Source organism: Pollachius pollachius (genome assembly GCF_949987615.1).
Source record: "Pollachius pollachius genome assembly, chromosome: 12".
NCBI classification, from domain to species: domain Eukaryota; kingdom Metazoa; phylum Chordata; class Actinopteri; order Gadiformes; family Gadidae; genus Pollachius; species Pollachius pollachius.
Genome location: NC_136945.1, coordinates 18901729 through 18918635, shown reverse-complemented (window position 1 = coordinate 18918635; position 16907 = coordinate 18901729). Strand labels below are relative to the sequence as shown.

General features: G+C 52.6%; 1 protein-coding gene across 1 annotated transcript in view; it reads left to right on the top strand.

The window, feature by feature from the left end:
* The first annotated feature begins 323 nt into the window (after nucleotides 1–323).
* Nucleotides 324–16907, top strand: part of LOC307083741 (low-density lipoprotein receptor-related protein 1-like) — a 111071-nt gene continuing 94487 nt past the window's right edge. Inside the window, 2 exon segments of the mRNA XM_079747693.1 lie at nucleotides 324–872; nucleotides 11219–11341. Coding sequence (XP_079603819.1) covers nucleotides 776–872; nucleotides 11219–11341 — 220 coding nt within the window. The 5' untranslated portion in view covers nucleotides 324–775.

The window sequence follows — 16907 nt, the reverse complement described above, 5'->3', positions numbered from 1 at the left end:
TAGACCTGAGATCCACCGTGGGCCAGGACCTGAGGACACGTCTCTGCTGGCTGTCAAAAGCGATGTGATATGACGGCCCAATAAAAGGTTTAATTCCCCCCCCCCCCACACACACTCCCAGATCACTAACGTAACCAGCATGTCCCCAACGTACACGTAACACACGTATTGTGGCAACATCTAAGGGTTTGGATACTGGTTCCAGGCTAGCCGGTCGAGGTGGGAGGGACCCCCGCTGCTGACGTCACCAGCAGCACCAGTTGGCTGAGGCTGGAGTCAGCGTCTCCTCCCAGCCTCCCAGTCTGAGAGGTGCAGAGGGGAGGAGAGCATCACTCCGTCAGTCGCACTCCTCTGACTCGCTGCGTGGCCGTACGGGAAGAAGGACAGAAGACAGCCGCACGGATTCTGCAGCAGACAGCAGATCTCTGTTTCCCATCCGCCGACCTGCAGCCTCTTAGGAGGGGCAAGCTCAATGCTCGTTCTTTCTGGCGGACTACCCATGCATCCGAGGATCCCCTAGCCGCCCGGGCTGGACAAGCCTCGGCGTTCGCCTGGAAGAACCGGCCGTCCTCCGCCTCGGATCCGTACTCATAACTTGGCTCATTGCGCGCCTGGGAAAGCCAGCATCATCATCCTCCTCTTCGTCAACGCACAGAGCCCCGATAACCTGTGTGACAGCCGGGGGGGCTGACGGTACCCGGGCAGACGGTACCGGGGCTGAGGCACCCGGGGACGGTTCCTGTGTCAGACCCCGTCTCTCTGAAAACAGGGTAAAATGTTGCGCGCTACCGCCAACACGCTGGCGGCCGGGCTGCTGCTCCTGGGGCTTCTGGACAGCCTGGAGGTGATCCTCCCCACCCGGGCGATAGACGGTGAGTAGCGTTCAGCGTGGGGCTCAACTATGTCACGTCTGCTGGGCGTGCGGTTGAACCCACGGGCCTCGTTGCGGTGCAAGTTGCTACCTTACTGGGGGAGCACAGCTTCCCAGACTTGTGGAGGCAGCGAGCCGGGGAGGGCTGACAGGACGGCCGGGTTCACGAGACACCAGACCATCACGGGGTCTGGTTATGGGGTCCCACCCCCCCCCCCCCCCCCCCTCATTATTTTGAGGTTTTCATGAGATGGCAGATATGTATCACCCGGCCGTTGACAGTGCTGTCAGGGGGACATCTAATTAAGCGGTGTGAATCAGCACTCTGATTGGGCAGCGATCAGAGTGCCCCCCCCCATGCAACATTGTCGACTGTCTACGCAGCAGCCAATAGACAGCCAGTCAAGGGTTTTGAACTGTAGTATTTCAAATGTTATAGGCTACAGTTTGATTTTGTTTGTTTGTCAAATAATAGCGTAGTCCAACGCGGTGTAAACAACCGGAATGACAACATGACGGATCGCATTCCCCCCCCCCCCCCCCCCCCCCCCCCCCTCCCATCAGCGGGACGTCAACAGGCGCTCTGAACTTATTAAGGCCTGCCGTGCTCCTCTGTGTGATGGAGACGTTAAATAACAGACTCTGAGATCGTTAGAACCCCAAACCACCTTCCTTCCGGGACTGGTGGAACTGCACCCACTCTGAACTCGTGAGTTCAGAACTTCTGGAAACGATTAAGCTTGAAAGCCATCGTTAGTTTTGTGTGGAGGGGCTGGCGGTCCGCCCACTGCGCCCCAATGAGCGCTCACTGTTGACAATGTGAAGGCTTGTTCAGAACAATCCAGAAGGAACCGTTCCAACTCTGTGGTTCTCTCCCTCTAACAAACAGCTTTGATGCGTCCGATGTTTGCAGGAAAATGCATATTTTGAAAAAGAGATTTCACGTTCTTTCAAATCCGTTTGTTAGTTTATCAACAAGGGCAGAGATGTCAGCCGACAACAGCCCCCGACTTCAATGGGACTGAACTGCTCTTTGTTCCTGACGCTGGACCTCCGCTCACAGGCTCGAACTGTTCCCAGCTCCGCTAATTGGGGTCACTTTGGAATAAAAGGGTTTTGATGAAAGAATTTGCATCATTCCGACCCGTGGAGGAAAGTTCAGTATAAAATAAACGGGTAATCCTCATCTCCTCCCCGCAGGCTCATAGCTCTGGGATTACTGTGTTCTGTGGAGTAAGAGGGGTTTCTACATGAAGCAGTGGGTAAATGGTGACCTGGCTGGTTATATGAAGTAAGAGGGGGTTTCTACATGAAGCAATCTGCAAATGGTAACCTGACTGGCGTTCTCTGAACACTTGTATATCTAGTATATCTGGCAATTTCCTGTTGAGAATTAAAACAACAAGATGCTTCTTATCTTTCACGATCTCAAATTTCTTGTTTAACGTCTGAAGTTATTGATTTTAAACTTGAATGTTGAATGTTCCTGACACTTTGTTTTACCACAAGGGTTGGTTTCCTTGCCTTATGGAGATAGCATTACTGTTGAGATAGCATTTGGTTTGCTATGCTGGATCTGTCCCCATGGCAGGATGGGTGAAGCACCTAATGGGGTTCCTAGGTGTTGGTTCCTTGGTTGTTGGTTCCTAGTGTTGGTTCCTAGTGTTGGTTCCTAGGTGTTGGTTCCTTGGTTGTTGGTTACTAGATGTTGGTTCCTAGGAGTTGGTTCCTATGTTGTTGGTTACTAGGTTCCTGGGTGTGGAGGGGGCATCGATGTCACAGTCAAACCAACACAGTTGGTTTCTCCCAGCGTTGAAAAGCGGGCGCGTGATTGGTCGATGTCCCTGGGTAGAGCTCTTACCCCACTCGTTTTCCGTATCGTTAAGCAATGAACGCTATTGATGCAGAGCACACAAGTGCTCTTGAGAGCAGCTAACGCTCCAAACACCCTGAAGTACACATCCTTTCCAATATTTATACACAATCACGATTCATAAATCATTTCTTAAAACAACATCACACGTGAACAATCCTGTACTCTCCTGGAATCGTTGAAGCGGGAATACTTTCGGTTGACGTTTTCAGGAAGTGCTCAGAGAGTTTGTTATGGCTAGGTGCAAATGTTCTCCTCTCAACACCTTATGCCGTGGGTCCAGTACCCCCAGCCAGGCTACATGGGCCTGGGGTGCTCAGCCGAGGGGGGTGAGATGCTTCATGAAGACCAGGCACCTTGGGTCCTGCCTGTGAGCTGCATGCTGATGCTCTTAATGACAGACCGAGGATTACTCGTAGTTGTTTTGTAATATCCTTTTATTGAGGACAGCCGGACAAAGAAATGGGACATGGGTATATTTATATATTTTCTACTGTGTGGTCCTAAATCTCATGGGCTTTTGTTTTGAAGTGACGGGTGGGACATTTTGATAGCTCAGCTCATCGGTACTGAGTTCTCCCAGAAGGTTTTCTCCCCCTCTGAGGTTGTGCTCTTCATGTTCTCAAACAGTGATGTACTCCTCTATGTTCTCTTTAAGGAAGTGACTAGTTGGATTTATGAGCACGACGGGCTGGGGAGGTTGCTGTCCTCCTCAGCCATAACTCCCCTGCTGGCTGACTGCTGTGTTCTCCGTTAAGAGGGTGGGCCTACATTAGCGGTTCTCTGTATGTCTGTCTAAAGAGTGTACATCGTCCCTGTGTCTGTGCCTGGTGAGTTGAACTAGGATCAGTGCACCAAGCAAAGCTCAGTATGTGTATCACGACAGATCGTTAGACCCTCCCATACAGCGTTGTGCTGACAGCCACACTGGGTTCTCCTGGTTAGTAGGGCCGGTCCAACCAAAGAACGGTGAACTAGGAGGAGATCATTCTGCAGCACATTGAGTCACACTGAACCAAGCTTCTCACCATGGGCTTGTGAAACGCCAGGAAGGGATTTCAGAGATAATCTCCTGAATACTGTTGCCTCAGTCAGCAGCATTCTAAATCAGACTTGGCTGTCATTCACCGTTAAGTTTAGGTACAGTACGTCCCCAGATCGTAACAATAGACCGCTCTCCTGGACCTGAGCAGCTCTCGTTGTTCGTCACTCTGCCGTTGGGTTTTAAATCTGTTGGAAGTGGAGACAGAGGTTCTCGTGGTCCCTGGTCTAGTCAGGAGCGCCTGAAATCCTCTGGGCGGTTGAAGAACGGTGAGATCATTCAGAGCGCCTTTAGGTGGCGTCGTAGTGAAGGTCCTGTATGAGGGCTTCAAGGTAAGGTCCAGAGGTGTGTACTGGTCCTGTACTGGGATCTTAACCAGAGCTGTGTACTGGTCCTGCAATGATCTGACCCAGGTGCTGCTGGGTAACCAGGGGGTTGTACTCGGATACGGACTAGGTCCCAGACCCAGGTCCTGATAAGTTACCAGAGGTCTGTACTGGTCCTGTACTGGGTTCTTAACCAGGGCTGTGTACTGGTCCTGCACTGGGATCCAGACCCAGGTCCTGCTGGGTAACCAGAGGTCTGTACTGGTCCTGTACTGGGAGCCAGGTGCTGAGTCACCAGACTGTGTCTCTAGTCAAGCATCATTTCCGCTGCAATGTCAGCAGAGCTCCAAAACAGTCTCTGGCACACAGTGCAAAAAAACATTATTTTAGTCATATTATATCTGGTGGAAAATGCCAGAGGGAGATTTGGCATTTGTTTCCCTATTAGTGCTGGTGTGTGTTTTACTTTATTAAACATTGCCTTCAACCTCCATTACACACGTTTAAAGGTACTGGAGCCCTCCAATCCCCCCCCTGCGCCCCCCAAACCGGTCCTGTTCCGACACGGAAAAAACCAACCCCCCCCCCCCCCCCCCCCTTATCTCCTCCCTGTCCCAGCAGAGTGAACCGGGTCTCTCTGGGTGTTAATGGGGGTTGGTGTGGGCCCAGTGAGGGCGGCTGTATCTGGTCTTGACAGCGGGGCCCTCAGCCCTCTGGCCCTCCACCCCCAGCACTACGCCCGGCCCCGCAGGGGGCCAGCTCCGAGGCCCCACTCAGGAGCCGCTCGCTGACTCACGCTCTCCTATCGTCGCTCATTCGTTTGGCCTTGGGAGTCATTTCTGAAGGAAACTTTGGCGAATTGTTTTGAAACCGACCTCTGACCCTCCAACGACGAGTTGATTTCTCTTTAGCTCTTGGATTCTTTCGTGCGGTGCATTTATTCAAATGTCTCCCAGAGGACCGAGACAGAGCCATCATGGTGGGGGTTACGTCATGTCAGACCCACATGCTGTGAGACTATGTCGGAGGTGTTTTCCTTCATGCTGCATCTCCATCTTATGTCACGGGTTCACACGCAGGGAGGGTGGTGGAATACGTGCTTGCAGTTGTGTTCAAGGCCAAGCATCGGTGGGGACAAACGTCAGCCAACATCTTCGTGGTCGAGGAGACTTTTCCCTCCACCGCAAGCTTCTCAAACAATCCAACAACACAAAAGCTTTGTGGCGTCCTAGTGGGAGCGAGGGGAGCAGGACGAGCTCTGCGCTACCTTGAGACGCTAAGTGTGTGATAACACAGAGCGCTATCTCCCGTAGACTAAACAGGGCCTTTCTATCCCGGGAGCCGACGCCACGGCCCATCGAGGTGTTTTGAAGCCTTCCACTGCTCCCTGCCTCTCTGCGCTATGTGCTCGGCGGCAATACCTGGCCAGGGCTGTGATCTGCTGCCTTGCATTGTTCCCTCCCGGCCGTTTAATCCTGCTGCTACTTTCCTTTTCTGTTGTTGACTTGGATTAGGGAGACTGTGTACTTGTTTCTCGTTCTTGTTTCTGGGTGTTTTCCGCCTCGCCGGGCATGTGATTCTGGTCTTCTGACGCCAAATCCAGACTGATCCGTCTATTAATAGAGGAGGAAAGAGTTTCTTTCCATTTTAAACGTGGGCGGTTGCTGGTCCCATAGGCTGTGGAGTTGCGACCCAATCCTCTCCAGTTCCGAGGGGAAGTGAACTCGTCCTGTGAAGCTCAAGTTAATCGTCTCTATCCCAGTGCTGAGGCAGGAATATTGCCCTTTTTATTCAGAGAATTCCCTAGACTAAACTCGGACTATGTTATTGAACGTGCGCAATGGTTCAAGAATAGATTCAACACATTATAGTCAGCATTAATTATGGTGACTGAATCACCAGTCACACGTCCTGAGAGGTGCTGTCACTTTGGAACTGAGGTGAAGTCATGGACTCCTAGTGTTATGCGGTAGCCTGAACGACCAAGTATTGTGATGTACACACGATCACATAACCCACCATCACCACCACCTCTCCTTACCGGTCATGTGCTCTGTTCCCCCAGAGCCAGACCCACCCTGAGGTCTGAGGACATGTTTCACAGCGGCTCCTCTTATCATCAGCCTTTGTGGACGAGAGTGTGAGACCTGTCTGTCCTGTCTCATTTTCCTGCCTGTCCTGTCTCCTTCTCCTGTCTGTCCTGTCTCCTGTCTGTCCTCTCTGCCCTGTCTGTCGTGTCTCCTTCTCCTGTCTGTCCTGTCTCCTGTCTCACCTGTCTGTCATGTGTTTCCTGTCTCTCCTGTCTGGCCTGTCTCTCTTGTCTGTCCTGACAACACCCCCTGGTGTTTGAGTAGCAGCAGAGGTCCGGGTCCTGGTGGTTTCAGACAGTCTGGGTCCTTGTGGTTTCAGACAGTCTGGGTCCTAGGGGGTTCAGACAGTCTGGGTCCTAGGGGGTCTAGACGCTCTGGGTCCTAGGAGGTTCAGACGGTCTGGCTCCAGGTCCTGGGGGGTTCAGACAGTCTGGGTCCTAGGGGGTTCAGACGGTCTGGCTCCTGGTCCTGGGGGTTAGACAGTCTGGGTCCTAGGGGGTTCAGACGGTCTGGGTCCTGGTCCTGGGGGGTTCAGACGGTCTGGGTCCTAGGGGGTTCAGACGGTCTGGGTCCTGGTCCTGGGGGGTTCAGACAGTCTGGGTCCTAGGGGGTTCAGACGGTCTGGGTCCTGGTCCTGGAGGGTTCAGACGGTCTGGGTCCTAGGGGGTTCAGACGGTCTGGGTCCTGGTCCTGGGGGGTTCAGGTCTCAGTTGTTTTGGTGGAGCGGCGGGTTGAGTGTCTCTCCCTGAGTCACCCCCTGCGGCCCTGGCAGACCTCCAGAGTATTTATAGCCCCTCTGTGGGTGCTGGAGGAAACGGGCCCGTGGCTGGGGGGGCAAGGCCCAGACAGGAGCTCCTCCGCTGGGACCGGCCCGCGGCCCGGAGCGGGGGAGCCAGGCCTGGACCCGCATTTATAACCCGGACCCAAATAGCCGTGACCCAGATGCGTCTCGGCGCGGCGGCGGCGGCGGCGGCGTCCGCCCTGGGTAAACACCGCCTCTCACGGACCGCATGTGTGACATTCCCCGTCGCATCTCAGCGCGCTGCCCGCGCCAGGCCTGATCTCACATCCTGTCTCCTGGCTCCGGGGCCGCTCTGTCCCCCTAGGCCGAGTACTGGGCGTCTCTCTCTCTCTGGCCCTTTGCTCCTGGGTCTCTCTCTCTTGACCTGTGTACTGGGCGTCTCTCTCTCTCTGGCCTAGTCCTGGATCTCTACCCCCTGGTGCTATTTCCTGGTCTCTCTCTCTAGTCCTGTCTCCTGGTCTCTCTCTCTACTCCGGTCTCCTGGGTCTCTCTCTCCCCTGGGTCTCTCTCTCTCCATGGTCTCTCTCCCCCTGGGTCTCTCTCTCTCCTGGGTCTCTCTCTCCTGGTTCTCTCTCTCTCCTGGGTCTGGGTCTCTCTCTCCCCTGGGCAATGGCGGTTCTACACGGGGGCCTACGGGGGCCCATGCCCCTGTAGACATGTCCCTGGCCCCCCCTGTGGCCCAACCGTGCTGACCAAATAAAACAATTATGATTTTACTAATTGTAAGGAAACTAATGCGATGCATCGTTCTACACGGCTAAATTCGAGCGGCGCACCCAAACAACGTGCTGCTGCTGCTCTCGGTGAATGAGGGCTCAGCGACCGCTCTTGGAGAAAGGAGGATCTCTCCTGTTGCAAGAGTCGAAGCTAAGCAAAACGACTTCATTTCGTTAGTGACTTGTTGTTCTTGCACATAACCGTGTTACTGTAGTTCCTCACACTAATGATGAAATTAAGTTTGTAAATGTCTGGTTTCGATATATACATACAAACGTAATCATATCCAAGCAAACTCGTCGAAGCAGAAGCAAGTATCAAAGTATCAGTATCCTTGCTAGGTATAGGCTACACAATGTTGTGATGTTAACCACGTATTTTCATCCTTTTTGGCTGCTGCACTGGGATAACAAATACATTTGAGTAAAGAGTAGTAGGCTATCTGCCCGTGTTAAGTAGGGAGGGATGGTTATGCAACAAAATCTAATGCATGCCCCTACGTTTTCTTTCTTCTAATAGCAGCTATCATTAAATGAGGAAAGAACAGTAGAACAGGGAAGTTTCCTTTGAGCTCTTTAGACTGTGCAAGATTGCTGTAACCGTTTCTGTAAGCTCAGCCTCTTGGGAACACAGTTTCTAGACACTGAAACTGATGAAATAAAAAGGGAAATCGCACATTGTTTCGCATTTCGTTGTACCCTGGAGTTTTTTTTTCACATTGAAACATTGTTTGTTGTACCCTGTACTGTACTTTATTTTTCATTTTTTATGGCCCTACCTCTCTTGCACGCTTGTACAAAACAAATGTTTATATGATTTTGATGATTTAGGGCATAAACTCAATCAACTTAAGATAGTTAGAAAGATACAGACTGGTGAAGTTATAAACTCATGTACAAATTAAATGTTTCATGATTTTAAAGTAAAATAGAGTTTATAATCTTTAAATATAATTGTTTGCCTTTTTTGTGCCCCCTCGTTAAACAATGGCCCCTCCTTGGCCACCCTAGTAACATGTGTCTAGAACCGCCACTGCCCCTGGGTCTCTCTCCCCTGGGTCTCTCTCTCTCTCCCCCTGGGTCTCTCTCTCTCTTGGGTCTCTCTCTCTCCTGGGTCTCTCTCTCTCCCCTGGGTCTCTCTCTCTCCTGGGTCTCTCTCTCCCCTGGGTCTCTCTCTCTCCTGGGTCTCTCTCTCTCCTGGATCTCTCTCTCCTGGGTCTGGGTCTCTCTCTCCCCTGGGTCTCTCTCTCCTGGGTCTCTCTCTCCCCTGGGTCTCTCTCTCTCCTGGGTCTCTCTCTCCCCCTGGGTCTCTCTCTCCCCCTGGGTCTCTCTCTCTCCTGGGTCTCTCTCTCTCCTGGGTCTCTCTCTCCCCTGGGTCTCTCTCTCTCCTGGGTCTCTCTCTCTCCTGGGTCTCTCTCTCTCCTGGGTCTCTCTCTCCCCTGGGTCTCTCTCTCCCCTGGGTCTCTCTCTCTCCTGGGTCTCTCTCTCCCCCTGGCAAGAAGGTGATTCAGGGTGAATCCAGTATTTCTGGCTCAGCCGCGGTCCGTTTGGTTTCGTAGCCCTCTTATCCCTCCCTTCTACCTAATCATCCACGGCCTGCTCCATCCGACCTGGCCGTGGTGCCTGTTCTCCCAAAGGGTCTTCAGCCCGTTTAGACTCACGTCATCAACATGCAGCTCGGGTGATCGCCACCCGGCTCAGGATGCTGACAGACCTCGGGGATCGAACCCAGTACCTTTAGACTGAGAGTCGACACACACACACACACACACACACACACACACACACACACACACACACACACACACACACACACACACACACACACACACACACACACACACACACACACATAATAATGATTATATAATAATAATCTATACAAATAATGGCTCTAACTTTCAATGAATTATTAAAGCTGGAACATACCTGGTTCTCTTTCTCCTTCTCTTCTGTGAAAGTAATGCGTATAAGCGAAGGATTTCAGGTTTAATCAAGCACAAGTAGGTTTAGCACTTAGAGAATATTACCTTATCTCGAATGAGTTGGAGATTAATGTTGATTTTACTTCTGCTCGCAACACTTACCTGCTGGCAGAGAGGAAAGAATACAAACATCACCCTCTACCTTCACAGCCTGCCGCACATCAGGTGTTGTGACATCATTAGGTGTTGTGACATTATCAGTTGTTGTGACATCACCAGGTGTTGTGACATTATCACGTGTAGTGACATCATCACTTGTAGTGACGTCGTCAGGTGTTATGACGCATTAGGTGTTGTGACATCATCAAGTGACTTCGTGGTATGGAAGTGAACTGTAGGTGACCCAGTTTTGACCTAAGACGGTTCCTTTTTCATTTTGTGGGGACTTCATTATCTTCCCACCTAGACTTAGGGGTTTTAGGGATCTAACTCATAACAATTGACTTATGATTTCCATCATAAAACAATTTCTTCATCTTGTTCAGCAGACAACATTTCCTTTCCCAATCAAAAGCGATTTTTCATGGTCGAATGATGCCTCTGGCCGCCCAGACAGAACAGTTTCAACCACACTAATCATACCCCATCTAGAGTTGAGGAATCTCAGCCTCCAGACTCTTGGCCCTGTGTTTGCTCTGATATTTATGCTACCACTCCGGTTCTGTGACTTGGGTTGGGATGTATTCCTGACTGGGCAAACACCCTGTCGACCACGTCAACACAGTGTCCCCAAGGCCTCAAGATCAGTGTGTGTGTGTGTGTGTTTGTGTGTATATGTGTGTGTGCGTTCGTGTGTGTGTCTGTGTGTGTGTGTGTGTGTGTGTGTGTCTGTGTGTGTATGTGTGTGTGTATGAGAGTGTAACTCACATATGAGTTTATAGTGTGTGGGACTGGTGGAACGTGTGCTGGCTCTGAATACCTCACCCCTTGTTGGATTTGGGTCTCTCTCTACCCTTGCTGGGTTCCGGGCTCCAGAACTAGTTGTCCCTTGATAGCCTGTAGACGCTGTTGCATTCCCAGCAGGGGTCTGGGGTCGCCCTGACCCAGGTTCTGGGGTACTGAGATGCTCGGAATCCATTCTCCGCCCAGTGGTGCCTGTAGACCGTCCCACGCCTTGTTCTGACCGCGGCCGGCCCTTGTGTTAAGAGGGCCTTGTTCCCTGGTTCTGGTCCCTAGACCGTGTCTCTGAGATTCTCCAGCTGTTGTGGGTGGCTGGGTGGGTGGGTGACCCAGGAGTCAAGAGGCCTTGTTCCCTGGTTCTTGGCCCGGCTAACCCCGGAGTCAAGACCCACCAGAACACGAGCGAAGACACCAATTTTGGTGTCTTCGCTCTCTCTTGTTTGTGTCTTCTCTCTGTCTTGTTGGTGTCTTGTTGGTGTCTTCTCTCTCTCTTGTTGGTGTCTTCTCTCTCTCTTGTTGGGGTCTTCTCTCTCTCTTGTTGGGGTCTTCTCTCTCTCTCTTGTACGGCATTCCCTTCCCCTCCCCTCACACCCTTCTGTCCTCTCTGCTGCAGCCCCGAAGACCTGCAGCTCCAAGCAGTTTGTGTGCCGCGACCAGGTGACCTGCATCTCCAAGGGCTGGCGCTGCGATGGGGAGAAGGACTGCCCCGACGGCTCTGACGAGGAACCCGATGTCTGTGAGTCTCTCGCATGCACGCACACACACACACGCACATACACGCACTAGTCTCTAACACAGACGCACGCACGCAGATAAACACGCACGCACATACTCAAACACATCACACACTGCTCTAACATAAACCCGTACGATAGTATCTACTATAAACCGACTTGGAAACATTTTTACCTGTGTGTGTTGCAGTATGTGCGTGTGTTGTAGTGCGCGTGTGTGTGTTGTAGTGTGTGTGTTTTGTGTGTGTGTGTATGTGTGTGTGTGTTTTAGTGTGTGTGTATTTTGTAGTGTGTGTGTGTTGTAGAGTGTGCTGTAGTTCGTCTGTGTGTCGTAGTGTGTGTGTAGGTGTGTGTGTTGTAGTGTGTGTGTTTTATCGTGTGTGTACTCTAGTGTGTTGCAGTGTGTGTTTAATGCACATCATGTGTGCGTTGAAAGGCTATTACCAGCGGCGTTTCGAGTTGATTGCCCTAATCTCCCCGCGGCTCACTTGTGCGGCGCGGGGGGAACGCTGGCTGGCGTTCTGCGTGACGGCGAAGATAACGATCAGACGCCCCGGGCGCCGCGGGCGAGACAACGATCACCACGGCGACGGAGCGACGCCTCGCTAGACGCGGCTCGCCGTCCGTCGACCGACCGCCGCGGCGATGAGGAGATACGGCAGCGGCCGTCTTCGCGGTCTGGGTCCCGGCTCGGTTTCGCTCCGTTCCTCGCTCTGCAGACAGAACGCCGCGCTGTTCCTGGAGCCTTGGGGAGCAGGAACACTACAGGGTTAATGAGCGCTGTTAATGCAGATCATATCGCATGTCTGCCCTCAGCTCAGGCGACGCAAGATCTTTACGTCTCGGTGAACCCGAACACAAAGTTTTTTTTTCGGCAAATGCTTGTTTGTGTTCTGAGATAATGGGTGAAGAACCTCTCAGCTCTTTGAGCAACCTCTCCGATCTTTGAAGAACTGCTAAGATCTTTGAAGAACCTCTGGGCTCTTTGAAGAACCTGTCAGCTCTTTGAGGAACCTCTCGGCTCTTTGAAGAACCTGTCAGCTCTTTGAAGAACCGCTCAGATCTTTGAAGAACCTGTCAGATCTTTGAAGAACCTCTCAACTCTTTGAGGAACCTCTCAACTCTTAGAAGCACCTCTCAGCTATTTGAAGAACCATGGTCTTGGTGGCTCTGTGGCAATATTGTACTCATTTGAACGGTCGTGACTTCTTCAGGAACACATTTTATTTAGTACCCTGTCGCCTGTTTCTCTCAACTTTTCAAAGTTTACCAACGAGAGCATGTATGTATGTTTTTTTATATATGTATAAATAGACAGCCTTCCTCCTTATGTTAAGATCCTTCCGGACTAATCCCAGAGGAAGGAATAAAAGCAGAGCTGTCCTTGGAGGGAGGGAGAGAGAGAGAGAGAGAGAGAGAGAGAGAGAGAGAGAGAGAGAGAGAGAGAGAGAGAGAGAGAGAGAGAGAGAGAGAGAGAGAGAGAGAGAGAGAGAGAGAGAGAGAGAGAGAGAGAGAGAGAGAGAGACAGAACGGCCGGGCCCCCGTCTAGACAAGGCAGGGAGCAACAGGGAGAGTCGTAGGTCTGGAGGTTATTACAGCGCTCTGCCCAGAGCAATGCAGAAACCTGCTGTTGTTCACTTCGCCCGTCTTCTCCTCTACATCGTCTCTGCTTCCTCCTGCTCCCCCTGGGCTCCGCCTCTCTATCTGGGACAGGAACAGCACGGTGACACCTCTCTCCTCCCTCCTCCTCGCTCGGCCTCCTGCCTCCTCCCTCCTCCCTCCTGCCTCCTCCCTCCTGCCTCCTCCCTCCTCGCTCAGCCTCCTCCCTCCTGCCTCCTCCCTCCTCCCTCCTGCCTCCTCCCTCCTGCCTCCTGCCTCCTCCCTCCTCGCTCAGCCTCCTCCCCCCTGCCTCCTCCCTCCTGCCTCCTCCCTCCTCCCTCCTCGCTCAGCCTCCTCCCTCCTGCCTCCTCCCTCCTTCCTCCTTCCTCCTCGCTCCACCTCCCTCCTCCCTCCTCCCTCCTCGCTCCACCTCCCTCCTCCCTCCTCCCTCCTCGCTCAGCCTCCTCCCTCCTCGCTCAGCCTCCTCCCTCCTGCCTCCTCCCTCCTCCCTCCTGCCTCTCCCTCCTCCCTCCTGCCTCCTCCCTCCTCCCTCCTCGCTCAGCCTCCTCCCTCCTGCCCCCTCCTCCTCGCTCAGCCCCCACCCTCCGTCGCTCCACGGAGCCCGTCCCTCGATGGCCGCAGGTCCAGGGAAGTAGGTCAGCGTGGGGGGGGGGGGGGGGGGGGGGGGGTCCGTGGTCTTCAGGGGGTCCGTGGTCTTCAGGGGGTCCGTGGTCTTCAGGGGGTCGATCCTCTTTCCCCAGAAGGCCCAGCGGCGCTCCGACCGCCACGGGTTCCGCGGTGAAAGTCGCTTTTCCCAGAGCGGTGATTTAGAAGCGGACTCTGAGACACTAGTTACAGTCGGTCCAAGGACAAAGGAGGGGGGCGGTGTTTCACGGGCCGGCGCCTGTCGGGAGGAGAAATGGCTCGGTGGGTCTCCTAGCTACAGATAAGACGCTGTGTGCCGCAGCTTCGTATGAATCACGTCTCCCGCTGAACAAATATGCCCTCGCTGGGTTCAGCCTGGGTTCGCGTCCCGGAGCTGAGGGATGTTTGTTTTGACAGTGACGCCGCTGTAACGCGGAGAGATGGGTCCGCTCCGCGGGGAAAGGCCTCCGAGCGAGGAAGGATCTTCAGGATGCATCCACGACATCCAGGAACGCATCCAGCACTCGCCTCATTTTGGATCACAAGATACTAAATCTGACACAGGCCCAGATTTATGTTTTATAGTTATAAATTCCCTGGATGTTTTTGGATGCAATGAGAGTGCGTGTTCTTTGCCGGTATTCCTGGTGAAAGTCACATCGCAATGAAGTGGATGTTATCGTGACATGTGGCGTGAGGATTGCATCACGTTACCCGCAGCTTCAGAGTGCTCTTTGTGGGCACGCCGGCCTCAGCCAATGAGGTCAGCCGCCGTCCAGCACAGCCGCGCGCGTGTGTGTGTGTGTGTGTGTGTGTGTGTGTGTCAGTCAGACACGTGAAAGAGGGATTCAGGGCGCCTCATAAGAACCACAATGTTTCTTGAGGGGAAAAGTCGACGCAAGACAACGGTGAACCGTACGAAGATGACATCATGGATCCCTCAGACCTCGCGGACAGGAAAGAGAAGTTGAACCGCTGTCTGGATCAAGACCTGTAGCCTAGAGGGGCTAGCAGTGCTAGGCTACCATGCTATCTGCAGCAGCCCACACTGTGACCCTGCCTGTAAACACAGCGAGACAGCACTGGCTCCTTTTGCTCTCCTGCTTTGAGCAGTTTGACCGACTGGCTCTGAACCAAACTTCAAAAGAGGAGATGAAATGTTTCATTCCGGAATCAACAGATTGATAATTTAGTAGGTAGTAATCTGTTATTCGGTATTGCTGATGTCGACTTCATGAAAGATGAAAAAAAAAATGGTGTGATTTTAAATCTTTACAGACAGCGTTTGCGTTGGCCATCACACTATAACAGATACATGATGGGTTGAAACAAACATGAAGCGAAAGAAGATGAACCTCCCGTTCCCCCAGATCTTTGCTCCTCTGTGTCAGACTCAAATTTACGAGAAGTTCCAAGTGCTGTGCATACTCATATCCATATAAATGAGGTGGCATCCTTTCATTTATTCTAGGGAAGTGCAGGTATAATATTTGAATGTACAATAATTGCTCCGATAAGGATGATCTGGCTACAGATCTCATTGTGATCACATGTCTCTCTCAGGCCGCCCTGGCCGTTGTGCCCGTGGATACGGCGTTAAGACACGGGACAGGTACTTGTCTGTCAGGTCCCCGCTTCCCCCCAGGTCCCGCCAGCTTGACACTCCGAGGGCGTATAGAGTTCACCTCGCTGAACACCATCCTACAGGTGCTTCTAGCAGGTGTGAGGACACCTCTCTTCTCCATCACCTCGCCTCTATTGACTTTATCCTCTCTATCCCCTCTATCCTCTCTACTCCCTCTATTACCTATATCACCTTTCCCCCCTATCACCTCTATCGTCTATATCGACTATCACCTCTACCTGCTCTATCTGCTCTATCACCTATATCGACCATCACCTCTATCTGCTCTATCAACTATATCCAATATCACCTTTATCTGCTCTATCATCTCATCTCTATCATCTCCCTCAACTCTCTCGCCCTCTCTCTGTCAGTCTCTCTCCTTCTTAGTCTGTTTTTCTCTCTCAGTCCCACTCACAACACAAGGCCAGTGCAGTGAGGTTACATAAACAGAACGTCCTGGTCTGACCAGAGGAGCTGCTAATGTAACAGAGGAGCCAGCATTTGTATGCGTGGCAGAACACTGTTCTGTGCTGCCGCATGTACGTGTGATGTTCTCACTAGTGTAACGTGGGCACACGCTAAAGCCCTAACTAAAGCTCAGGATACGGGTCCTTCTGACACATGATGCAGACGGGGAAAACTGTCGATTCACGCTCATTCTCTCAATTCTATTTTTCAGTATTTTAAAGGGTTATCGGTGTAAATAGCATTGCAGTCTTAAACATGACACAGCAACATTCCTGCATGACGTGGACACCCACAGTCTCCTCGTAGACGTGGTGCTGGCCGTCAATAATGCAGTTCTCTCTGGAGCTGCGTCTGTCTACGTGAATGTTGTTTTAAACTATCTTTATACGAAGTGGAGCCTGAGAACCAGTGCTGGGGCCACGCTGACTGCTTTGTGTGCCCTCATATTGTAGTGATTTAAGGCCACCGTCCACTCCTGCCTTTGGTTTAAATTACAGACGTCTCCGTGTCGATGAAACCGGCCCAGAGCAGAGTGTTTATGGAGGTGTGCTATTTCAGGGGTGCCGGGGCAGAATGTGGCCCCACCGCCGACCACTGGTCCTGTTTGCTGCTGGGAAACGCGGGAGGGGGGGGGGGGGGAGACTTACCCCTGATGCAGGACAGAGAGCCTTGCCTGTGTTCAGCCAAGGAAAGCGTGTCAAGGGTTAAACTTTTATAAAAAAGACTCTTATGTAAGCGTCTCAGAGGGGGGAGAACGGGGGGAGAGGGTGCCTCGTCATGGGGGCAGGGCACGACACAGTCCAGCTGGGGGGGAGGAAGAGGGAGGGAGAAGGAGAGGGGGAGGAAGGGAGAGAGAGAGGATGAGAGACAGAGAGGGAGAGAGGGAGAGAGGGAGAGGGGGAGAGGGAGAGAGAGAGGGAGAGGGGGAGAGGGAGAGAGAGAGAGAGAGAGAGAGGGGGAGAGAGGGAGAGGGGGAGAGGGGAGAGAGAGAGAGGGAGAGGGGGAGAGTGTTGTGCAGAGTGACCTGTAATGTTGACATGATGGACGTGGTTGATTGCCCCCGCCTCCCTGAATCCCTCTCTCCACACTCACACTTCTACACCACAGACACTGAGCACCTGTCTTGGGCCTGTCTTGGGGGGGGGGGGGGCTGTTATGTTGAGCCGTAGGGGGCCTGCCTGTCTCCTGTATGGAGCAGACTGAAGCATCAGTAAGCACACAGCGTTGAT